Raw genomic sequence first — 25,331 nt, 5'->3', positions numbered from 1 at the left:
ATGAGGCAGTATTGCATTATGAGGCAGTATTGCGATATGATGCAGTATTGTGTTATGAGCAGTATTGCATTATGAGGCAGTATTGCGATATGAGGCAGTATTGTGATATGAGGCAATATTGCATTATGAGGCAGTATTGCGATATGAGGCAGTATTGTGTTATGATGCAGTATTATGCTATGAGGCAGTATTGCGATATGAGGCAGTATTGTGATATGAGGCAGTATTGCGATATGAGGCAGTATTGCAGTATTGTGTTATGAGCAGTATTGCATTATGAAGCAGTTTTGCGATTGTACATAATACTATGTAGTGGTGTGTAAAGAATAATATTTAATGTCTGAGAGATAATACTTTATGGTGTTTCAGAGATATTACTACGCAGTGGTGTGTAAGAGATAATACTTTACAATGTTTCTGAAATAATACTTTGTAGTGGTTTCTCAGAGAGCGACTGTGTGCGGTAAAGGTGCAGTGTCATCCAGCGCTGAGGGCTATGCTTCTGACACCTGTTCTCAGAAATAAGAAACTAAAATGCAGTTTTAACATGAGTTGGGTGGGGGGGGGGGGGCAGTGCATGTAGAACAGCAAGGGGGGGCGGGGGGGTGGCAGAGTGACGTGGCGGGACTGGAGCCGGTATGGGCTGCGTGCCAGAGGGGAAAGATCAGGAGATGCTGCTTATGTAACTGTGTGGATGTACAGCAGCTCTTCAGCTTTTATTTAAATGTGTTTGGAGAGAGAGAGAGCCTGAGTGGGTGTGTATTCTGAGGGGGGGGGCATGGGGGGGGTGGCAGTGTGGGGGGGAGGAGGAGGTGAGAGGGAGCAGCGCAGTAGTGTGGGCGCGTGGTTCAAACTGGAGGGAGGGGGGAATGAAAGTGTGAGAGACAAGCAAGCTTTAAGCGAGAGAGAGAGAGAAAGAGAGAGAGAGCCAGGGAGAGAGGGAGAGATGAGTAGAGAGAAAGAAGGAAAAGAGAGAGAGAGAGAGAGAGAGAGAGACAGGGAGAGATGAGTAGAGAGAAAGAAAGAAAAGAGAGAGAGGACAGTGAAACAAATGGGAAGAGAGAGGAGTAGAGAGACAGAGAGAGAGGGAGGAGAGAGAGATGAGTGGAGAGAGGGGGAGTGTGAGAGAGAAAATAGCAGAGTAGGAATGACAGAAGGAAAGAAGGGATGGGAGGAGACTGAGGAAGTGAGGGAGATAAAGGATGTGTTGGGGGAGGGGTGTCCTGCACACAAAATCGGCCGTTAAACCTAAAAATAAGATTTTAATTAGTCTTTAGTAGATTTTGTGACAGGGCACAGAACTTTAAAGACTTTAAATAGTTTAATTGAAAAGTTTTTTTTTGTCATTATATGGAAATGTGTCATTGGTCTCCAGGGAGACAGGCATGTTTCAGCTGTCAGCTTTTAAAATGGCACAGTCTTCAAAACCTGTGAATGCACAAACACTCGGTTTCTTTCCTCAGAGACTGAGAGAGGGAGAGAGAGAGGGAGACTGCTGCATACCAGCAGCACAATCTGAGCTCTCTTTTCACACTCTGAGAGACAATGAGCGACCACATCATGCACACACACACACCCACACACAGACACTCGCACACTCACACACACGCACACACACACACCCACACACAGACACACACAAGCTTACACTCGCACACTCACACACGCACCCACACACAGACACACACACAAGCTTACACTCGCACACTCACACACACGCACACACACACCCACATACAGACACACACACAAGCTTACACTCGCACACTCACACACACGCACACACACACACCCACACACAGACACACACACAAGCTTACACTCGCACACTCACACGCACACACCTACATGCACACACAACACACAGACAGACAGACACACACACACATGCACACCCACACACAGACAGACAGACACACACACAAGCTTACACTCGCACACTCACACACACACCCACACACAGACACACACACAAGCTTACACTCGTACACTCACACACACAATACACAAACAGACAGACACACACACACGCACACACCTACACGCACACAGAGCATACACACGTACAAGCTTACACTCGCACACACACACACAACACACAGACAGACAGACACACACACACACACACACACACCTACTAAATTCCTGCCATTTTTGTTATAGGCGTTTTTTTTGGACTACTCTATAATCTAGAAGTTTATTCAGTTTAATCTATAATCTATATCTAGCATATATCTAGATAGAGAGAGATAGAGAGAGGGAGATGAGTAGAGGGAGAGAGTGAGAGAGAGAGAGAGAGAAGGAAGAGAGCGAGAGCACTGGTGGTGAGATCTGTGGCTTGCCAGTGAGGCAGCGTATTGTTCGTAGTTTTGTTCTTATTACTGTACTTATTTGTGATTGCAACTCATCTGTACTTTTCACCTTTCTTTTCTTGTTTTTTGTTCAATTTATTTTATTCCGCAGTGTTAAGTATGCCTGATGTGCCACTGTTAATTGCTTTGACAGCATTGTTTATTTGCAGCCGTGCCATTGAATTTAAGAGAATAGAGAGAGAGGAAGAGTGTGTGTCTATAGTATGTGATAGGGGGAGAGAGAGAGACAGAGTGGGAGAGAGAGAAATAAATGTGGGAAATACACAATAATTAGAGAACACTTATTTCCCAAATTCACAACACAATTCCCTTGCCTACCTGAATCACAGAAAATTGTGATTCTCCTGAGAGGAAAGGTGCTGCAGAATTTCGGCTGGACAGCGTGCAGCTCCCCGCTCCAGCCTGAGGGACATAATTTCATTAATTATGAGGAACTGTCATTTGTTTTTTTATTATGATTCATGACATTGCATTGTAGTTTATAATTGTAAAGCTTTGACAACACATTACAGGTGTTTATCAGATGCTCTTATCCAGAGCGACTTACATTGCATCCATTTACACAGCTGGATATATACTGGAGCAATGGAGGTTAAGTACCTTGCTCAAGGGTACAACGGCAGTGTCCTACCTGGGAATCGAACCTGCAACCTTTAGGTTACAAGACCAACTCCTTAACTACACTGCCGCCCATTATACAACACATATATTGAGATATGTCATGCCAATAAAACATTTTTAAAGAAATGTAATTTTAATTTGAGAGAGAGAGCAGACCCGAGGTGGGGGGGGGGGGAGTTTTATGCTTTAAACCCCAGCCCCTGCCCCCCCCCCCAGGTGGTGCCAACCCCCCCCGAGCGCGACCCCCCCGGGTGCAGGATCGGGGTCGGAGCGCTTCCTGGCTCTGGAGCAGGCCCGGGTTCCCCTGACGCTGTTCTGGGAGACACACAGGAAGCTGGAGCCCTGGCTGGAGGAGACGGAGGCTCTGATTGGCCGACTGCCCTCACCTGCCGTAGACCTGGAGACCCTGAGAACCCAGCAGGATCAGATCAGAGTATGAGGGTGGGGCTGGGTGTGTGTGTGTGTGTGTGTGTGTGAGTGTGTGTGTGTGTGAGAGTGTGTGTGTGTGTGTGTGAGTATGCGTGGGTGTGTGTGTGTGTGTGTGTGTCTGTGTGTGTGTGTGTGTGTGTGTGTGTGTGTGTGAGTGTGTGTCTGCTTGTTCTTCAGTTGGCTGGTATTATTGCTTGACTGCTGTTGTAACCCCACCCCAGGTGCTGAAGGAGTCGGTCTTGGGGCACCAGTGTCACGTGGACAAGCTGCTGCTGATTGGCCCCATGCTGGATCCGGGCAGCCAGGAGGGGGCGGCAATGAGGCAGAGCTGCAGTGCTGTGGAGCGCCGCTACCTGGCCATCAAGGAAGGGGTCAGAGGTCACAGCGCTGCACTAGAGGAGGCCATTTCACAGTCCTCACAGGTACCCTCTCACCTGGGGTGGGACTTGTGCTGTTAGAATCATCCTCAGAGTGGCCGCTGTGTCCCTCATCGCCTAGTTATTCCACTACCTGACATCGCTGAGGCTAACTGCTCTCAGTAGCCTAGCATTACTGAGGCTAACTGCTCTCAGTAGCGTGGCATTACTGAGGCTAACTGCTCACAGTAGCCTGACATCGCTGAGGCTAACTGCTGTCAGTAGCCTAGCATTACTGAGGCTAACTGCTCTCAGTAGCCTGGCATTACTGAGGCTAACTGCTCACAGTAGGCTGACATTACTGAGGCTAACTGCTCATAGTTGCCTAGCATTACATGAAAACCTACAGGACAGCAGATCACCAGGAACACGATTGGGTAACCATGCTTTTGCGGTTGAATATGGTGTGCTTTGTTAGGGTGGGAGTGAAACCCTACAGGATGGTAGATCTCCAGGAAAAGGGTTGGGCAGCCCTGCCCTAGCTGTTGAATGAGGTGTCTTTTGTTGGGGTTACAGTGAAAACCTACGGGACAGAAGATCTTCAAGAACAGGGTTGGTTACCAAAGACCTATAAACTACTATCAAAATGGTGCAGGAGGAGGCTGAAATGTAGGTGGCCCAGTGTTACAAACCACAGTGAGCTTACAAACCACAGTGAGCTTATAAACCACAGTGAGCTTATAAACCACAGTGAGTGTGTTTACAAACCACAGTGAACTTATAAACCACAGTGAGTGTGTTTACAAACCACAGTGAGCTTACAAACCACAGTGAGCTTATAAAACCACAATGAGCTTACAAACCACAGTGAGTTTACAAACCACAGTGAGTTTACAAACCACAGTGAGCTTCTAAACCACAGTGAGTGTGTTTACAAACCACAGTGAGCTTATAAACCACAGTGAATTTATAAACCACAGTGAGCTTACAAACCACAGTGAGTTTACAAACCACAGTGAGCTTCTAAACCACAGTGAGCTTACAAACCACAGTGAGCTTCTAAACCACAGTGAGTTTACAAACCACAGTGAGCTTATAAACCACAGTGAGCTTACAAACCACAGTGAGCTTATAAACCACAGTGAGCTTATAAACCACAGTGAGCTTATAAACCACAGTGAGCTTACAAACCACAGTGAGCTTATAAACCACAGTGAGCTTATAAACCACAGTGAGCTTATAAACCACAGTGAGCTGTTACGTGTGAGAGACACACACAGGAGTACATATCTCAGATGGAAATACACACGTGTGACATGCTGCCTGGGGGGCCTGGAGCCCCAGTAAACCTCTGAGGGGGCAGTGAACCGGGTGGGGGTGGGGGTGGGGGGGGGGGCTGGAAGCTGGCATCTGGGGGAGGAATTCCCTGCAGGTCCCTTTCACCGGCCTCATCGCAACTTTACCGTTGCCATGGGGACTTGGAAGCCTACTGTGCCTGATGCTGCCAGGCTGGCTCCTCCCACATGTGCAACCAGCCCCTCCCCCGCGAACAGCTGGCTCCTCCCACACACACGGACAGATGGAGCCGTGCTTTGGAAAGGGTTTTCGGTTTTTAGTCGCTGGCTCGCTTAACCACCGCTGTTATTTATGAAAAGCTATGACATAATCTTCCCTCTCTGTGCCAGCCAATCACAGGTTAAATAGGAGGAGGCGGGGCTTGCTGAACTCGCCTCAAGATCTGCAGAAAGTGGGAGTGAAAATATTCACACCTCTGGGTGCTGTACAGAACACTGACTGTCACACTCTACTTCCTGCAAAATCCCTCAAACTGACTCTCACACTGTACTTACCGCAAAATCCAGCAAAGCTACTGTCACACTTTACTTACCGCAAAATCCCTCAAACTGACTCTCACACTGTACTTACCGCAAAATCCAGCAAAGCTACTGTCACACTTTACTTACCGCAAAATCTAACAAAACTACTGTCACATTGTACTTATCGCAAAATCCAGCAAAGCTACTGTCACACTTTACTTACCGCAAAATCCAACAAACATACTGTCACACTGTACTTACCGCAAAATCCCTCAAACCTACTGTTCCACTGCACTTACCGCAAAATCCAACAAAGCTACTGTCACACTGTACTTACCGCAAAATCCCTCAAACCTACTGTTCCACTGCACTTACCGCAAAATCCAACAAAGCTACTGTCACACTGTACTTACCGCAAAATCGCTCAAACCTACTGTCACAGTGTACTTACTGCAAAATCCAACAAAGCTACTGTCACACTGTACTTACCGCAAAATCGCTCAAACCTACTGTCAGTGTACTTACCGCAAAATCCAACAAAGCTACTGTCACAATGTACTTACCGAAAAATCCAACAAAGCTACTGTCACAGTGTACTTACCACAAAATCCCTCAAACCTACTGTCGCACTGTACTTACCGCAAAATCCCTCAAACCTACTGTCACAGTGTACTTACCGAAAAATCCAACAAACCGACTGTCAGTATCTAGCGCTCCTCTGCCCATCGCTTGGCGAGCTTGCCCAGGAAATGTTTTCCTTCAGCCCAGCGAGCGTTGGCTGGGGGCTACACTGATGAGAGTCCGGCTGAGGACACGGCATGTTTGAGAGGAGGAACACGGACGTCTGCACTCCTCCAAATCAGCAGTGGGGACCGTGTAAAAATAGACATTCCTAATTTGGGGTGGGAATTGGACATGTTCAGCCCCAAATACTAGGCACCAGTATTTATTGGAAAGACCAGCATGGATGGGCCTGTGATTGTCCTGTGGCCTTCTCTCTCTCTGTGGATGGGCCTGTGATTGGTCCTTGCCCTGTAGCCTTCGCTCGCTGTGTGGATGGACCTGTGATTGGTCCTTGCCATGTAGCCTTCTCTCTCTGTGTGGATGGACCTGTGATTGGTCCTTGCCCTGTAGCCTTCTCTCTGTGTGTGGATGGACCTGTGATTGGTCCTTGCCCTGTAGCCTTCTCTCTCTGTGTGGATGGACCTGTGATTGGTCCTTGCCCTGTAGCCTTCTCTCGCTATGTGGATGGACCTGTGATTGGTCCTTGCCCTGTAGCCTTCTCTCGCTATGTGGATGGACCTGTGATTGGTCCTTGCCCTGTAGCCTTCTCTCTCTGTGTGGATAGGCCTGTGATTGGTCCTTGCCCTGTAGCTGTCTGATTGCTTCCCTCCTCAGTTTCATGACAAGATGGAGCCCCTGCTGGAGACCCTGGAGCGGGCGGTGCAGAGGCTGAGACAGCGCCCCCCGGTGGCCGTGGAGCTGGAGAAGCTCCGGGAGCAGCTGGCGGTCCACAGGGCCGCCGGGCAGGAGTTGGACAAGCTGCTCCCGGCGTACAACGCCCTGTGTTCCCATGGCGACGACCCTGCCGCCCACGTGCCTCACGCCCACCCTGGAGACCCCGCCTCTCAGGGTCAGGCTCCACCTCTTTTTAACTCTTCATTAACCTGATGCTGTTAGCCATCCGCTACTACTAGCCTACTAGCACACACTATTAACCATCAGTTATTTACCACACACTATCAACCATCGGTTATTTACCACACACTATCCATCATCGGTTATTTACCACACACTATCAACGATGAGCTGTTTCGCACACACTACTTCCTTATGCTGTTTACCACAAGCTTTTCCGTACTTCACAGAATAAAGCTTTCAGTATGTCTCCTTACGGAGATGCTGGATTGAGTGTGCTCTTTAAAAGACACCTTACTAGCACTGTGCAGTCCTTCCTTATTCAGTCCTGATGCTGTGTGTGTCTGCACAGTCCTGATGCTGTGTGTGTTTGTGTGTGTCTGCGCAGAGCTGCGCAGTCCTGACATTGTGTGTGTGTGTTTGCGCAGTCCTGATGCTGTGTGTGTGTGTGTGTGTCTGCGCAGAGCTGCGCAGTCCTGACACTGTGTGTGTGTGTGTCTGCGCAGCGGTGCGTTCTCGACTGCAGCGGCTGCGCAGTCTCTGGGCGGAGATTCGGCAGCGTGCGCAGGAGCGCGAGGCCAAGCTGCTGGAGGCGCTGGATCTGGCGGGACGGTTCTGGGCGGAGTCAGGGGCGCTCCTGGGCACGCTCAGAGACGCTCAGGACATCACCAGGAAGCTGGAGGATCCTGCAGTTAGCCCCGCCCACATCACCCAGCAGCTGGAGACTACCAAGGCAAGCGCACCGCATGAGCCTCTCTCTATACCTGAGCTGGGACTCTGTGTGTGTCTGTGTGTGTGTGTGTGTGTCTGTGTGTGTGTGTGAGTCGGTGTGTGTGTGTGTGTGTGTGAGTGAGTGAGTGTGTGTGTGAATGTGAGTGAGTGTGTGAGTGAGTGACTGTGTGTGTGTGTGTGTGAGTGAGTGAGTGTGTGTGTGTGTGTGTGAGTGTGTGTGTGTGTGTGTGTGTGTGTGAGTGTGTGAGTGAGTGAGTGTGTGTGTGAGTGTGAGTGTGTGTGAGTGTGTGTGTGTGTGTGAGTGAGTGAGTGTGTGTGTGAGTGTGTGAGTGAGTGAGTGTGTGTGTGAGTGAGTGAGTGTGTGTGTGAGTGTGTGTGTGTGTGTGTGAGTGTGTGAGTGAGTGAGTGTGTGAGTGAGTGTGTGTGTGAGTGTGAGTGAGTGAGTGTGTGTGTGTGTGAGTGAGTGTGTGAGTGAGTGAGTGTGTGTGTGAGTGAATGTGTGTGTGTGTGTGTGAGTGAGTGAGTGTGTGTGTGAGTGAATGTGTGTGTGTGTGTGTGTGTGAGTGAATGTGTGTGTGTGTGTGAGTGAGTGAGTGAGTGAGTGAGCTGTAACTCTCTCTCTCCTCAGGCCTGGAGGGCGGAGATGGGCCGGCTCTCTGAGCAGCTGCAGGCGCTGAGCATGCTGGGAGACAAGCTCATCACTGTCTGTGGAGACACTGAGAAACCACTGGTCAGAAAGAGCCTGGAGGAGGTGAGAGAGGGAGAGAGGGAGAGGAATGAGAGGAGAGAGAGGGGGGAAAGTGAGGGAGGGGAGAGTGAGAGGGAGGGATAGAGGGGAGAGAGAGCAAGAGAGGGAGAGGGATGGGAGGAGAGAGAGGGATAGAGGGGAGAGAGAACGAGAGGGGGGAGAGAGAGGGAGGAGAGAGGAGAGAGGGGGAGAGAGAGGGGGGGGAGATGGGGGACAGAGAGGGAGGGAGAGAGAGAGAGTGGGAGAGAGGGGGGAGTGAGAGGAAAGAGAGAGAGAGGGAGGGAGAGGAAGAGAGAGGGGGGAGTGAGACGAAAGAGAGGGAGGGGGGAGTGAGAGGAGCGAGAGGGGGGGGGAGAGAGGGAAAGAGTGGATAGAGAAGGTAAAAAGATGGTGAGATGCTCTGTGTGCTCCCTCTCTCCTTCCCTCAGACCCAGGCTGCCTTGCAGAGCTTGAACAGGATGTTGGAAGAGAGGATGCAGAGGCTGGAAACAGCCATGACCACTGCTGTTCAGTACCAGGATGCACTGCAGGTCAGTTTCCCAGCATGCACTGCTGTTTAGTACCAGGATGCACTGCAGGTCAGTTTCCCAGCATGCACTGCTGTTCAGTACCAGGATGCACTGCAGGTCAGTTTCCCAGCATGCACTGCTGTTCAGTACCAGGATGCACTGCAGGTCAGTTTCCCAGCATGCACTGCTGTTCAGTACCAGGATGCTCTGTAGGTCAGTTTCCCAGCATGCACTGCTGTTCAGTACCAGGATGCACTGCAGGTCAGTTTCCCAGCATGCACTGCTGTTCAGTACCAGGATGCTCTGCAGGTCAGTTTCCCAGCATGCACTGCTGTTCAGTACCAGGATACACTGCAGGTCAGTTTCCCAGCATGCACTGCTGTTCAGTACCAGGATGCTCTGCAGGTCAGTTTTCCAGCATGCACTGCTGTTCAGTACCAGGATGCACTGCAGGTCAGTTTCCCAGCATGCACTGCTGTTCAGTACCAGGATGCTCTGCAGGTCAGTTTTCCAGCATGCACTGCTGTAACCCTCTGGCTGCTTCTTTCTATCTGTGCTGCCAAATCAGTGTGAGATTGACATGTAACATTTGTCACTGTATTCCTCAGGGTGTGTTTGGTTACCTGGTGACTGGTGTGTGTATGTTTCTCAGGGTTACCTGGCTGACAGGTGTGTGTGTGTTTCTCTGGGTTATCTGGCTGACAGGTGTGTGTGTGTTTCTCTGGGTTATCTGGCTGACAGGTGTGTGTGTGTGCTCCTCAGGGCATGTTTGGTTACCTGGCTGACAGGTGTGTGTGTGTGCTCCTCAGGGCATGTTTGGTTACCTGGCTGACAGGTGTGTGTGTGTTTCTCAGGGTTACCTGGCTGACAGGTGTGTGTGTGTTTCTCTGGGTTATCTGGCTGACAGGTGTGTGTGTGTGCTCCTCAGGGCATGTTTGGTTACCTGGCTGACAGGTGTGTGTGTGTTCCTCAGGGCATGTTTGGTTACCTGGCTGACAGGTGCGTGTGTGTGTTCCTCAGGGCATGTTTGGTTACCTGGCTGACAGGTGTGTGTGTGTGTTCCTCAGGGCATGTTTGGTTACCTGGCTGACAGGTGTGTGTGTGTGCTCCTCAGGGCATGTTTGGTTACCTGGATAAGGCTGCGATGGAGCTGCGGAACATGCCCACTGCAGGAGCTGAGCTGGGGGCCGTCCAGCAGCAGATCCAGGATCTCAAGGTTCATATCAAACCTGTGCGACAGATCAATCAATGCTCTTAATGTCCGTGTTACTAATACTGTCAGTGATTGATTAATGCTAGCGTTAATGACAGTGTTACACTTTATTAGTCTTTGTAAGTGTGTATCCATATGTGTCTGTATTAGTGATGTCACTGATTAATGAATGCTGGTTTTATCATCAATATTACTGATACTATCAGTGATCACTTAATGCTGCCATTAGTTCCAGTGTTATTGATACTTTCAGTGTCCATTGTTGCCATTAATGTCAGTGTTACTGATATTGTAAGTGATTAATTAATGCTGTTTAAAACAGCATTAATTAATGATGATCACGCTGGATTAATTAATGATGTTTAAAACATTAGTTTAATTGAAGTAATTGATTGAAACTTTAAACCAAACAATGACTCACACATATACATACACAGACTTACACACACTCTCAGTCTCTCAAAAACTCACACACACACACACACACTCTCTCGTGTGTAGACATATACATGTATATGTATATGTGTACATATATGTATATGTGTGTATGTATACATGTATATGTATCTGTGTACATACATGTATATGCGTGTATGTATACATGTATATGTATCTGTGTACATACATATATATGCGTGTATGTGTGTATGTATACATGTATATGTGTGTATCTGTGTACATACATATATATGCGTGTATGTGTGTATGTATACATGTATATGTATCTGTGTACGTACATGTATATGCGTGCATGTGTGTATGTATACATGTATATGTGTGTATGTGTGTATGAACACATGTATGTGCGTGTATGTATGTATACATGTATATGTATCTGTGTACATACATGTATATGCGTGTATGTGTGTATGTATACATGTATATGCGTGTACGTGTGTGTGTATACATGTATATGTATTTGTGTACATACATGTATATGCGTGTATGCGTGTATGTGTGTACGTATACATGTATATGTATCTGTCTACATACATGTATATGCGTGTATGCGTGTATGTATACATGTATATGTATCTGTCTACATACATGTATATGCGTGTATGCGTGTATGTGTGTATGTATACATGTATATGTATCTGTATATTCTCAGCTGTTTAAAGCAGTGGTGCTTCAGCAGCAGAGAGACATGCAGAAGGTTCGCCAGCAGGGGGAGCTGTTGGTGAGGAGTGCATCAGCGCAGAGCGACCGGGAAGCCGTCCGGGAGCCGCTCACACACCTGACGCACCTGTGGAAGAGCCTGGGGGACGAGGTCACTCACAGACAGGTGAGCACTCACCTGTGCGCTGTCCCTGCAGGTACACCCCGGCAGGCAAGCGCACACAGTGATGCTTCACAGTCACATAGACGCACGTAAGCTTCACGTAGGAAAGTTCCCTCATCCCATTCTGTTCCCCTCTCCCTCTTTCTGTGTTCCCCTATCCCTCCATCCCCTCTCTGTGTCGCCCTGGCCCCTCCTCTCTCTCTCCCAGCATGAGTTGGAGGTTGCTCTGCTCAGCCTGGGACAGCTCCAGCAGGCCTTGATGGAGGCGGAGTCTTGGCTCAGCCAATCACATGTCACGCTGGACGCCTTGCGACCAATCAGCTGTGACCCCAAAGCCATAGAAATGGAGCTGGCCAATCACCAAGTAGGCCCCGCCCCCATCTGAGTCTTGCGTCCAACATTTCTCACGCCAAGGGAGACTGGTATATATGTGTATGTGTGTGTGTGTATATGTGTGTGTGTGTGTGTGTGTGTGTGTAGTTATATTAAACCAATGTTAAAAACCTCTGTTATGACAGTTCCACTTTTCAACACTTGCTTTCTTAAGACAAGTGTCTAATTTCATTGTTATTACTGAATTTCCTTTCTTCTGCTTTCTCCTTCTGTTTCTACTTTTTCTTCTTCTCCAACTCTCCCTCTTTCCCTCTCTGCATCTGTACCTCTTTCCCTCTTTCTCCCTCCCTCTCCCTCTCTCTCTTTCTCTCCCTTGCTCTCTCTCCCCCCTCCCTCTCTTTCCCTTTCTCTCCCCTCTCTCTCCACCCCTTCCCTCTCTTCCTCCCCCTCCCTCCCTCCCTCTCTTCCTCTCTCCCTCCTTCCTTCCCTCTCTCTCCCTCCCTCCCTCCCTCTCCCTCCCTCTTTCTCTCTCCCCCTCCCTCCCTCTTTCCCTCTCTCTCCCCCCCTCTCCCCCTTCCCTCTCCCTCTCTCTCCCTCCCTCCCTCCCTCTCCCTCCCTCTTTCTCTCTCCCCCTCCCTCCCTCTTTCCCTCTGCCTTCCCTCTCCCTCCCCCTCCCTTTCTCCCTCCCTCCCTCCCTCCGCCTTCCCTCTCCCTCCCCCTCCCTCCCTCCCTCTCTCCCTCCGCCTTCCCTCTCCCTCCCCTTCCCTTCCTCCCTCCCTCGCTCCCTCCCCCTCCCTCCCTCCCTCTCTCCCTCCACCTTCCCTCCCCCTCCCTCCCTCCCTCTCTCCCTCTGCCTTCCCTCTCCCTCCCCTCCCTCCCTCTCTCCCTCTCTCCCTCCCCCTTCCCTCTCCCTCCTCCTCCCTCCCTCCCTCCCTCCCTCCCTCCCTCTCTCCCTCTCTCCTCAGGTATTTCGAGATGATGTCCTCTCTCGCCGCGCCACAATGGAGGCATTGAATCGGGCGGCCAGCTCCCAGCTGCTGGAGCTCGACCCAGGAGAGGAGGCCAGTCGCCTACGGCAGCAGCTGGAAACGGTGCATCACAGCTGGGAGAGCCTACTATTCAAGACCCAGGGCCGACAGGACCTGCTGGAGGTCGCACTCGCAGAGGTACAGAGGGAAAGGGAGGAGAGAGTGAGAGAGATGGAGAGAAAGAGAGAGGGAAAGAGAAAAAGGTAATGAAGAGAAGAGTGGGAGGGAATTGATTGAGTGAGTAGGAGACAGGAAAGATAGGAATGAGAGAGGGCACAGAGATGGAGGTAAAGGAAAGAGATGGAGGGGTGAGGGGTGGGCAGGACGGGGATGAGGTACACCACTGTACCCCTGATGGTGCTGTATGAACCCCTCTGCAGGCTGAAGTTTTCCATGGTGAAGTACAGGTGTGCCTGCAGTGGCTCCGAGACACGGAGAGACAGCTCTCAACCACCAAACCCACCGGGGGTTTGCCGGAAACTGCCCGAGAACAGCTGCGCCAACACATGGTACAAATGCACCCATACTATACCACTACAGCGCTATATACACCCGTAATATACCACTACAGCGCTATATACACCCATACTCTACCACTACAGCATCATATACACCCATACTATACCACTACGGCATCATACACACACATAATATACCACTACAGCACTATATACACCCGTAATATACCATTACAACGCTATATACACCGGTAATATACCACTACAGCGCTATATACACCCATACTCTACCACTACAGCATCATATACACCCATACTATACCACTACGGCATCATACACACACATAATATACCACTACAGCACTATATACACCCGTAATATACCATTACAACGCTATATACACCCATACTATACCACTACAGCGCTATATACACCCGTAATATACCACTACAGCATCATATACACCCATACTATACCACTACAGCGCTATATACACCCGTAATATACCACTACAGTGTCATATACACCCATACTCTACCACTACAGCGCTATATACACCCGTAATATACCACTACAGCGCTATATACACCCATACTCTACCACTACGGCATCATATACACCCATACTCTACCACTACGGCATCATACACACACATAATATACCACTACAGCACTATATACACCCGTAATATACCATTACAGCCTCATATACACCCGTAATATACCACTACAGCGTCATATACACCCATACTCTACCACTACAGCATCATATACACCCATACTATACCACTACGGCATCATACACACACATAATATACCACTACAGCGCTATATACACCCGTAATATACCACTACAGCGCTATATACACCCATACTCTACCACTACAGCACTATATACACCCATACTCTACCACTACGGCATCATACACACACATAATATACCACTACGGCATCATATACACCCATACTATACCACTACAGCGCTATATACACGCGTAATATACCACTACAGCACTATATACACCCGTAATATACCACTACAGCGTCATATACACCCATACTATACCACTACGGCATCATACACACACATAATATACCACTACGGCATCATATACACCCATACTATACCACTACAGCGCTATATACACCCGTAATATACCACTACAGCGCTATATACACCCGTAATATACCACTACAGCGTCATATACACCCATACTCTACCACTACAGCATCATATACACCCATACTATACCACTACGGCATCATACACACACATAATATACCACTACAGCACTATATACACCCGTAATATACCACTACAGCGTCATATACACCCATGCTCTACCACTACAGCATCATATACACCCATACTATACCACTACGGCATCATACACACACATAATATACCACTACAGCACTATATACACCCGTAATATACCATTACAGCCTCATATACACCCGTAATATACCACTACAGCGTCATATACACCCGTACTCTACCACTACAGCATCATATACACCCATACTATACCACTACGGCATCATACACACACATAATATACCACTACAGCACTATATACACCCATACTATACCACTACAGCGCTATATACACCCGTAATATACCACTACAGCGTCATATACACCCATACTCTACCACTACAGCATCATATACACCCATACTATACCACTACGGCATCATACACACACATAATATACCACTACAGCACTATATACACCCGTAATATACCATTACAACGCTATATACACCCGTAATATACCACTACAGCACTATATACACCCGTAATATACCACTACAGCGTCATATACACCCATACTCTACCACTACAGCATCATATACACCCATACTATACCACTACGGCATCATACACACACATAATATACCACTACAGCACTATATACACCCGTAATATACCATTACAACGCTATATACACCCGTAATATACCACTACAGCACTATATACACCCGCAATATACCACTACAGCACTATATACACCCATAATATACCACTACGGCACTATATACACGCGTAATATACCACTACAGCACTATATACACCCACACTATACCACTACAGCACTATACACACACATAATATACCACTACGGCATCATACACACGCATAATATACCACTACAGCACTATATACACCCGTAATATACCATTACAACGCTATATACACCTGTAATATACCACTACAGCACTATATACACCTGTAATATACCACTACAACGCTATATACACCTGTAATATACCACTACAGCACTATATACACCTGTAATATACCACTACAGCATCATATACACCCATACTATACCACTACAGCGCTATATACACACGTAATATACCACTACAGCATCATACACACACATACTATACAACTACATCATATACACCCACTACAGCATCATATACACCCATAATATACCACTATAACGCTATATACACCCGTAATATACCACTATAGCATCATATACACCCATACTCTACCACTACAGCATCATATACACCCATACTATACCATTATAGCGCTATATACACCCATAATATACCACTACACCATCCTATACACTCGTACTATACCACTACAGCGCTATATACACCCATACTCTACCACTACAGCATCATATACACCCATAATATACCACTGCAGCATTATATACACTCATAATATACCATTGCAGCATTATATACACCCATAATATACCACTACAGCATCATATACACGCATAATATACCACTACAGCATCATATACACTTGTACTATACCACTACAGCGCTATATACACCCGTAATATACCACTACAGCATATATACACCCGTACTCTACCACTACAGCATCATATACACCCATAATATACCACTACAGCATCATATACACCCATAATATACCAGTGCAGCATTATATACACCCATAATATACCACTACAGCATCATACACACCCGTAATATACCACTACAGCATCATATACGCCTGTACTATACCACTACAACACCATATACATCCATACTATATACCTACAGCATCATATACACTCGTAATATACCACTACAGCATCATATGCACCCATACAATACACCTACAGCGTCATATACACCCATCATATACACCTACACCATCATATACACCCATAATATACTGCTATCGCATCATACACACCAATACTATAACACTACAGCATCATATACACCTATAATATACAACTACAGCATCATATACACCCGTAATATACCACTACAGCCTCATATACATGCATAGTATACCACTACAGCATCATATACATGCATAGTATACCACTACAGCATCATATGCACCCATACAATACACCTACAGCGTCATATGCACCCATACTATACCACTACAGCACATATACACCTATACCACTACAGCATCATAAACACTCATCATATACTACTACAACATCATAGACACACATAATATACACATCTTTTTCTCTCCCGGTTTCTCTGTCCCTCCCCCTTCTCTCTCTCTCTCTCTCTCTCTATCCTCCCTCTCCCCCTCTCTCCCCCCTCTCTCTCCCTCTCTTTCTCTCTCAGGAGCTCCAAGGTCAGGTGTCCCAGCAAGCGGACCGGTACCATGATTTGGTGGCTCGGGGGCAGGCCATGCTAATGTCCCTCCTGGAGGGGGAGGAGGGGGGTTTTGGGGCGACCCAAACACAGCAGAACCTGCTGCTGCTCCAGAACACCTGGGCCAGCCTCACCACCAAGATGGACAACAGGAGGGTGGGACAATTTCTCTCTCTCTCCCATTTTACCTCTCACATGCTTTCTTCACTGTCTGCTCCTCTTTCCCTTTCCCTCTGTTCGTCTCTGCATTTTCTCACACTCTCTCGTTTTCTCTCTGTTCCTATATATCTCTCCCTCTCTCTCCTTTTCTATCTGTTCCTCTCTCTCCTTTTCTATCTGTTCCTCTCTCTCCCTCTCCTTTTCTATCTGTTCCTCTCTCTCTCCCTCTCCTTTTCTATCTGTTCCTATATATCTCTCCCTCTCTCTCCTTTTCTATCTGTTCCTCTCTCTCTCCCTCTCCTTTTCTATCTGTTCCTATATATCTCTCCCTCTCTATCCTTTTCTATCTGTGCCTCTCTCTCTCTCTCTCTCCTTTTCTATCTGTTCCTCTCTCTCTCCCTCTCCTTTTCTATCTGTTCCTCTCTCTCTCTCCCTCTCTCTCCAGGTGAAGCTGGAGGAGGCTGTTTCCCTGGCGACAGGGTTCCAGAGCTCCTTGCAGGTGTGTGTGAACTGGCTGATCCAGGCTGAGCAGTCGCTGAACATGGCCCCGCCCCCCAGCCTCATCCTGGAAACCCTGCTTCTCCAAATCGAAGAGCACAAGGTGAGGGGGGGAGGGGGGGGTGGGGGCTTCAGGAAGATGGCGATGATGACAAAGGAGTGGGGGTTATGGCATAGGGGGGTATTACAGGTGTAGTAATTGGGCATTACAGGTGTAGTATTATGAATATTATAGGTATGGTACTCAGTATTCACAGGCATAGTTTTATGGATATTACAGGTGTAGTTTTATGGATATTCCTAGTGTAGTACTTTGATATTACAGGTGTAGTATTTTGTATATTACAGGTGTGGTATTTTTCATATTACAGATGTGGTAGTTGGATATTACAGGTGTAGTATTTTGTATATTACAGGTGTGGTATTTTTCATATTACAGATGTGGTAGTTGGATATTACAGGTGTGTAATTTTTAACCACGGTGTTTGTCTGTTCCTGCTCAGGTGTTTATGAGTGAGGTGAACTCTCACCGGCAGCAGGTTCTGGTTCTGGAGAAGGTGGGGTCCGAGCTGCGTTCTGCCAGCTTGGAGCAGGACGAGGTTCTGATCGGCAACCTGCTGCTGCGGGTCCATTCCCGCTGGCACCAGCTGGCCAAGAGCTCACGAGAGCGGGAACAGAATCTGGAGGAGGCCCACAAGACCGCCACAAAGGTACTGACTCAAAGAGACGTACTGACCTAGAGAGGTACTGACTCAGGAGGGAGTGTAGCACAGTGGGTAAGGAACTGGGCTTGTAACCGATGCCCTACACTGCCGTTGTACCCTTGAGCAAGGTACTTAACCGAAATTGCTTCAGTATATATCCAGCTGTATAAATGGATACAATGTAAAATGCTATGTAAAAAGTTGTGTAAGTCGCTCTGGATAAGAGCGTCTGCTAAATGCCTGTAATGTAATGTAGAGAAACACTGACCCAGAGAGATACTGACCCGCAGAGTACTGACCCAGAGAGGTACCTACCCAAAAAGAAGTAATAACCCGTACTAACTTAGTGGTCTGTCTGTCAGGAATCTAACATCTCCTATCCCCCCCCCCCCCCCCCCCAGTTCCAGGAGAGCTGTGGGGAGCTGTGGAACTGGCTGCTGGAGACAGAGAGCAGGCTGGATACAGAGCTCAGGGTCACTAATGAGCCCGAGGAGATTAATGAAGAGCTGGCCAAGCATGAGGTGCTGTCCCATAACATCTGCCTGTACAAATACAGTAATGATGATTAAAAAGATTAAAAGCCATTAAACCTGCCTCAGGAGAGACCACTGATTCTCCCTGACTCCTCCCTCTCCTAACCTCTCCCCCTTACTTTCTAATCCCGCCCCCACTCCCCAACCCTCCCTCCCATAACCTCTCCCTCTCTAACCCCTCCACCCCCTCCCTTTCTAACCCCTCCCCCCTCCCTCCTCCCTCCCATAACCTCTTCCTCTCTAACCCCTCCCCCCTCTCCCTGACCCCTCCCCCTCTCTCCCTCTCTAACCCCTCCCCCTCCCTCTCTGACTCCCCCTCCCTCTCTAACCCCCGCCCCCTCTCCCTGACCCCTCCGCTGCAGGAGCTGCGGAAGGCCCTCTGCTCCAGACTGCCGCAGTACTACTCCACCGTGCGCTCGGGCCGCTGCCTGAGAGACAAGGCCTCCCTGCCCACCGACACCCAGAAACTCTCCTCCCTGCTGGAGCAGCTCCGCGACACATGGGACCGAGTGTGTGCCAAGAGCACGCAGAGGTGTGTGTGTGTGTGTGTGCGTGTGTGTGCGCGTGTGGGTGTGTGTCTGCGTGTGTGTGAGTGCGTGCGTGTGTGTGTGTGTCTGCATGTCTGTGTGTGTGCGTGCGTGTGTGTGCGTCTGTGTGTGTGCGTGCGTGTCTGCGTGTGTGTGTCTGTGTGTAGTATCTGTGTGTGTGTGTGCGTGTGGGTGTGTGTGCGTGCGTGTCTGTGTGTGTGTCTGTGTGTGCGGGCGTGTCTGTGTGTGTCTGCGTGTGTGTGTGTGTGCGTGCGTGTCTGTGTGTGTGTGTGTGTGTGTAGTATCTGTGTGTGTGTGTGTGTGCGTGCGTGTCTGTGTGTGTGTTTGTGTGAGTGTGTATGTGTGTGTGTCTGTATGTGTGTGTCTGTGTGTGTGTGTAGTATCTGTGTGTGTGTGTGTATTATATTTTCCCTCTCCTGCAGACAGCAGCACTTGGAGGAGGCTGTGCTATACTCAGGGCAACCAGAGGGGGCGCTGCAGCTGATGCTGGACTGGCTCTGCTGGGCAGAGACTCAACTACAGGAGGACCAGCCAATCTATGGAGACATGGACCTCGTCTCCCACCTGCTGGAGTCTCACCAGGTACAGAGAGAGAGAGGAGAGACAGCAGCTACAGGACAGACAGCAGATAGAGGAGAGGCAGCAGCTACAGAGAGAACTACAGGAGAGACAGCAGATACACAGAGAGAACTACAGGAGAGACAGCAGCTACAGGAGAGACAGTTGGTATAGCAGAGACGGTTGGTACAGAGAGGGGAGATCATGTTCTCTGTAATGAGTCTGTGCTTGTTCTGCGGGGTGGATGTTGCTGTGTTTATGGATATACAGGAAGGGGCGTGAGAGCAGAGACGATCAGCACGTTAGTTACAGTGATTATGCTGTCATAGAGATGGCATCACCATGGTTACGCTGATCTCGTTGTCATGGTTACAGGTGTTCCAGAGGGAGCTGTACAACAGGGCGGGCAGTGTGCAGGCTCTGAAGCGGGCAGCAGCTGAGCTGGTGGAGGCGGGGTCAGGGGCGGGGTCGGGGGCGGGGCTGGGTGAGGCCGGCTGGGTGGGTGTGCTGCTGCAGGAGCTCAGCCTGAGGTGGGATAGGGTCTGCAGCCTGTCCGTCTCCAAGCAGACCCGCCTCCAGCAAGCTCTCAAACAGGTGAGGGGCCAGGCTGGATAGGTGGATGGGCCATCCAAAAATTGAGACCGCAAGCTGTGTTCTCATGCACACAGAATACTGACACACTTTATTTAACAGAATATTTGACCAATACATTTTCACCTCTCCCTTCTGTTCTGTCTCCCTCTCCTTCCCTCCTTCGCTCCCTTCATCCTCTCTCTCGTTCCCTCTCTCTCCCCCTCCCTCCTTCAGGCAGAGCAGTTCCGTAATGCTGTGCAGCAGCTGCTGGTGTGGCTGTCGGGGGTGGGGCAGACTCATTACCATGGCGCCCAGCCGGAGGAGGCGGAGACTCTGCAGGCCGTGCTCCATGCCCATGAGGGGCTGCAGGAGGCGCTGGAGGCGAAGAGGGAGGAGGTGATCGGGGCGTGTGCACTGGGCGAGGTCATCCTGTCCTCCTGCCACCCCGACAGCATCGCCCTCATCAGGCAGCGTGTCACCACGCTACAAACACGCTACCGCGAGGTGAGTCCCCTCCCTGCAAACACGCTACAGACACACTAGGGTGAGGTGAGTCCCCTCCCTGCAAACATGCTACAAACACGCTACTGCGAGGTGAGTCACCTCCCTGCAAACATGCTACAAACACGCTACCGCGAGGTGAGTCCCCTCCCTGCAAACACGCTACAAACACGCTACCGTGAGGTGAGTCCCCTCCCTGCAAACAGGCTACAGACACGCTACCGCAAGGTGAGTCACCTCCCTGCAAACATGCTACAAACACACTAGGGTGAGGTGAGTCATGGCTTTGTAACATGATACTAACACAGAAGACCTGTAGTAATGGGTTCTGCTTTCTTTAAGGTGTGTGTATGTACCCCATAGAGGGCGCTGTTCAGTCTGCTGCTCATCCTACAGGTGCTCATGTGGGCCAAACAGCACAAACAAGCACTGGAGAGCAGCCTAGCCGAGATGCTGAACAATTCAATCCTATTGGAGGAGCTGCTGTCATGGTTACTGTGGGCGGAGACCACCCTGGTGCAGCGGGAAGCAGTTTCCCTTCCTCATGACACCCTTCAGATCAAGACGCTCATCATAGAGCACCAGGTGGGTGGAGCCAGCTGCTGCTCAGTCCTGATTGGCTCCCTGGCCCTCCATGCTCTGACCACTGTGTCTCTCTCTCAGGTGTTCATGGAGGAAATGGCACAGAAGCGAATGGATGTAGAGCGACTAACCAAATCCTGCCAGAGCAAACAGACACTCTCACCTGAGAGTGAGAAACCTGGAGGTGCTTTATTTTCCCTCTCTCTCTCCCACACACACACATACACACATACAGACGCTTTCAACGGTAACAACATAAACAACGTTACTGCGCGTGTGCGTTGTTCTGGCCCTAACTTAACTTCCGGCAGACCTCCGCAAACAATCAATAACAACAGAGTCCCTCTAGACTATTTCTGATAACAAGCAAAATAAATAACAAGTAAATTACGTTAGCTAGTTAGTTAAATCTATGTCTAGCCAGGATTATTTGAGGTTACAAGTCGAAGAAAAGAACCGTTATTTGGCCAAACTCAAATGCGATAACGTCACACTACCAGAAAAACAAGTGACAGAAACAGATAACTGTTGGCAGTATTGCACCTTGCTGAGCACCATACATTAATATCCATAACTGTTCTGGGTTACATGCACATTCCTGTGTAAAAAGTGCATTCGTTCTATGATGTTGCTTAAAAACTATGATTAGACACAAAAACAGCCAATATATCCCATTAATATTCCATATGTGTACGATCACTGTTCACAATACGTTAATTTAAGGCTAAACTGGTATTTTATTCACAATACTTATGTTAATTTCCGGAAATAGATTTTTCGATTGTCCTCTCTAATTAGAGACACAGACTGGGGCTAGTAGTGGGCAGCATGTGTAGCCAATGCAATTACTGTAGGTTATTTATTTGTATAGCATGCATTGCTGGAAAAACATTGTGGCTCTTAATAGTTTGGGTCATCTTGCTAGGCTACCACAACAAAAAATGATCAGGCAATGTAACACTGAAGTCATTGGAAACAGGTTCAAAACGTAGCTAAAGCGTATTAACTACTAGCATTGATCTAACGTTACTGTGCATAATTTATACAATGTTAGCTACGTTTAGCTAGCTAGCTACCTACAATCAATTTAGTTAGCTAATCCATAACTACTGCAGGCGTATTACTGGTCAGCTAGCTATTAGCTATCGCTTATCATGAGTTTGTTACCTGAAACGAAGTCGGTGCTAGAGTGAGAGAACCTATTTGACCACCTTCGTTCGACAGACAGGAAAGCGTAAACTTATTTGCAACTATATATGAAAGGCGAAATATCGGTAACAACCTGTACCTAGTAATGTCGGAAAAAATGTCCTTGTTATCCTCCTGTGGTTATTTTTTCAGTACTTTCGCGATTTTTTTTCTGTGCCAGCAAATAAGTCAGAGGTGGTCCAGTGCTAGCTTTTGGTTGCTAAGGGGACGTGTATCGACCACCACATATAAATGAATGGAAATTGACATAAATTTGCTAGTATCCTGTCGTGCGTATTTGAGGTTAATATGAGAAAGGGTGGTCTCTATCAGCACGTCTAGGAATCCGTACATATTCACGGTTGTAACCCAAGTCGCAGTATGCAAATTAGCCGTTAGGAAAGCAGTTTGAAATTATGAAGCAACGTCTGCGCCATTGGCTTTAATGGGTCACGATGAGATAATTACAAGCGTGTTGCTTGTCTTAAGTTGATATAGTAAATAAGGCTGTATTAGTATTACTAAATGTGTGAAGGCGATTTTTTAAATACAGTTTATTATGTGTATTTTTACTGGACTTACATTTAATAGGTAATGATGTCCAGTTATTTCTCAAAAATATGAGGTAACAACGGGCAAGCACCAGCTATAATAATCGCAGGGATTCAAGCAATTAGTTTCACAATTCCCTAGTGGGGTTACAAAGTTAAATTATGTATTTTTACAAATTTTCGAAATGTAGTTTGTTCCTGAGATCAGGTTGCACCCCACAGCACAACAACCTGAGCCCAACATCAGTCTGCTCATCAGTTTAACTTTCACTCCGTTTGTAATCGGTGTCATATTAAACACAAACCCAATAATAAACAAACACAGAGCGGAAGTTAACTTAGGGCCAAGCGCATAACCTTGGCAACGCGCGTGCGTCCAATGAAAGCGTCTACACACACACACACAATTACCGTAATGACCACCATGTCCCTCCGCTGGCAGGTATGCAGCAGGTTGGCATGCAGGTAACCGGGGGCAACCCTCGTCTCTCCCAGCTCTGCTCGCTGTGCCAGCAGGTGTGGCAGCTTTCTCTGAACCACCAGAGCAAACTCAGCATCGCCCTCAAACGGCTGGAGGAGGTACTGCGCCCAGCAGGGGCATCTCTCTCTAAACTGGCATGGGCCATCATTGCTATTTTAGCCTTAGTAACGGTCTCAGAACAGAAAGCAAACTGGTTAAAATCAGATAGCAGCTGAATGCATTCTGCTCTGTACTTCAGATTTTAAGCATTTAGCTGATGCTCTTAGTCTAAGAGATTCACACAGAATACAGTTTTGCATGGTCCATTTACACAGCTGAATTTTTACTGAAGCAAGTCAGGTTCAGTACTCATAGCTCAAGGGCACAACAGTAGTGCCCCACCTAGGAATCAAACCAGCAACCCAAGATTAACAAGCACTGTAATTATTCTACACTGCTGGACAGCTGGGTTAAGTGTACAATGTGATCAGTAGCTGGGTTAAGTGTGTAATATGTGTTCAGTATCTGCGTTAAGTGTGTAATGTGTGTGTTCAGTAGCTGGAATGGGGGATACTTTACCCCTCCTTCTTCCTCTCATTTCTCTTTCGTTCCTCCCCTCTCTGTCTCTGTGCCCCTCCCTCTCTGGCTCTCTGCCCCTCTCTCTCTGGCTCCATGCCCCCCCCTCTCCATCTCTGCCCCTCCCTCTCCGTCTCTGCCCATCCCTCTCTGTCTCTGTGCCCCTCCCTCTCTGGCTCTGCCCCTCCATCTCCGTCTCTGCCCCTCCCTCTCTGGCTCTGCCCCTCCCTCTCCGTCTGTGCCCCTCCCTCTCTGGCTCTATGCCCCTTCCTCTCCGTCTCTGCCCCTCCCTCTCTGTCTCTGTGCCCCTCCCTCTCTGGCTCTATGCCCCTCCCTCTCTGGCTCTGCCCCTCCCTCTCTGGCTCTCTGCCCCTCCCTCTCTGGCTCTATGCCCCTCCCTCTCCGGGTTTGTGCCCCTCCCTCTCTGGCTCTGCCCCTCCCTCTCTGGCTCTATGCCCCTTCCTCTCCGTCTCTGCCCCTCCCTCTCTGTCTCTGTGCCCCTCCCTCTCTGGCTCTATGCCCCTCCCTCTCTGGCTCTGCCCCTCCCTCTCTGGCTCTCTGCCCCTCCCTCTCTGGCTCTATGCCCCTCCCTCTCCGGGTTTGTGCCCCTCCCTCTCTGGCTCTCTGCCCCTCCTTCTCTGGCTCTGCCCCTCCCTCTCCGTCTCTGCCCCTCCCTCTCTGGCTCTGCCCCTCCCTCTCTGGCTCTCTGCCCCTCCCTCTCTGGCTCTGCCCCTCCCTCTCTGGCTCTATGCCCCT

At 48.8% G+C, this 25,331-nt stretch overlaps 1 protein-coding gene across 1 annotated transcript in view; it reads left to right on the top strand.

Annotated features, from left to right (window-relative positions):
* Nucleotides 1-638: 638 nt before the first annotated feature.
* The window catches only part of LOC118233413 (microtubule-actin cross-linking factor 1-like), a 31,914-nt gene continuing 7,221 nt past the window's right edge, over nt 639-25,331 (top strand). Inside the window, exons 1-23 of the mRNA XM_035429195.1 lie at nt 639-682; nt 3,210-3,426; nt 3,644-3,844; nt 6,994-7,228; nt 7,740-7,966; nt 8,594-8,716; nt 9,142-9,243; nt 10,337-10,438; nt 11,547-11,720; nt 11,926-12,081; nt 13,016-13,216; nt 13,459-13,587; nt 17,115-17,300; nt 17,749-17,904; nt 18,305-18,511; nt 18,907-19,026; nt 19,401-19,570; nt 20,009-20,168; nt 20,520-20,738; nt 20,952-21,221; nt 21,615-21,803; nt 21,882-21,984; nt 23,982-24,118. Of these exons, the coding sequence (XP_035285086.1) occupies nt 639-682; nt 3,210-3,426; nt 3,644-3,844; nt 6,994-7,228; nt 7,740-7,966; nt 8,594-8,716; nt 9,142-9,243; nt 10,337-10,438; nt 11,547-11,720; nt 11,926-12,081; nt 13,016-13,216; nt 13,459-13,587; nt 17,115-17,300; nt 17,749-17,904; nt 18,305-18,511; nt 18,907-19,026; nt 19,401-19,570; nt 20,009-20,168; nt 20,520-20,738; nt 20,952-21,221; nt 21,615-21,803; nt 21,882-21,984; nt 23,982-24,118 (3,828 nt within the window). The remainder of the gene's footprint in view (nt 683-3,209; nt 3,427-3,643; nt 3,845-6,993; nt 7,229-7,739; nt 7,967-8,593; nt 8,717-9,141; nt 9,244-10,336; nt 10,439-11,546; nt 11,721-11,925; nt 12,082-13,015; nt 13,217-13,458; nt 13,588-17,114; nt 17,301-17,748; nt 17,905-18,304; nt 18,512-18,906; nt 19,027-19,400; nt 19,571-20,008; nt 20,169-20,519; nt 20,739-20,951; nt 21,222-21,614; nt 21,804-21,881; nt 21,985-23,981; nt 24,119-25,331) is intronic.

Source organism: Anguilla anguilla, chromosome 1 (genome assembly GCF_013347855.1).
Source record: "Anguilla anguilla isolate fAngAng1 chromosome 1, fAngAng1.pri, whole genome shotgun sequence".
Taxonomy (NCBI): domain Eukaryota; kingdom Metazoa; phylum Chordata; class Actinopteri; order Anguilliformes; family Anguillidae; genus Anguilla; species Anguilla anguilla.
Note: the sequence above shows the minus strand (reverse complement) of the source record. Positions and strands in the feature narration are given on the sequence as shown.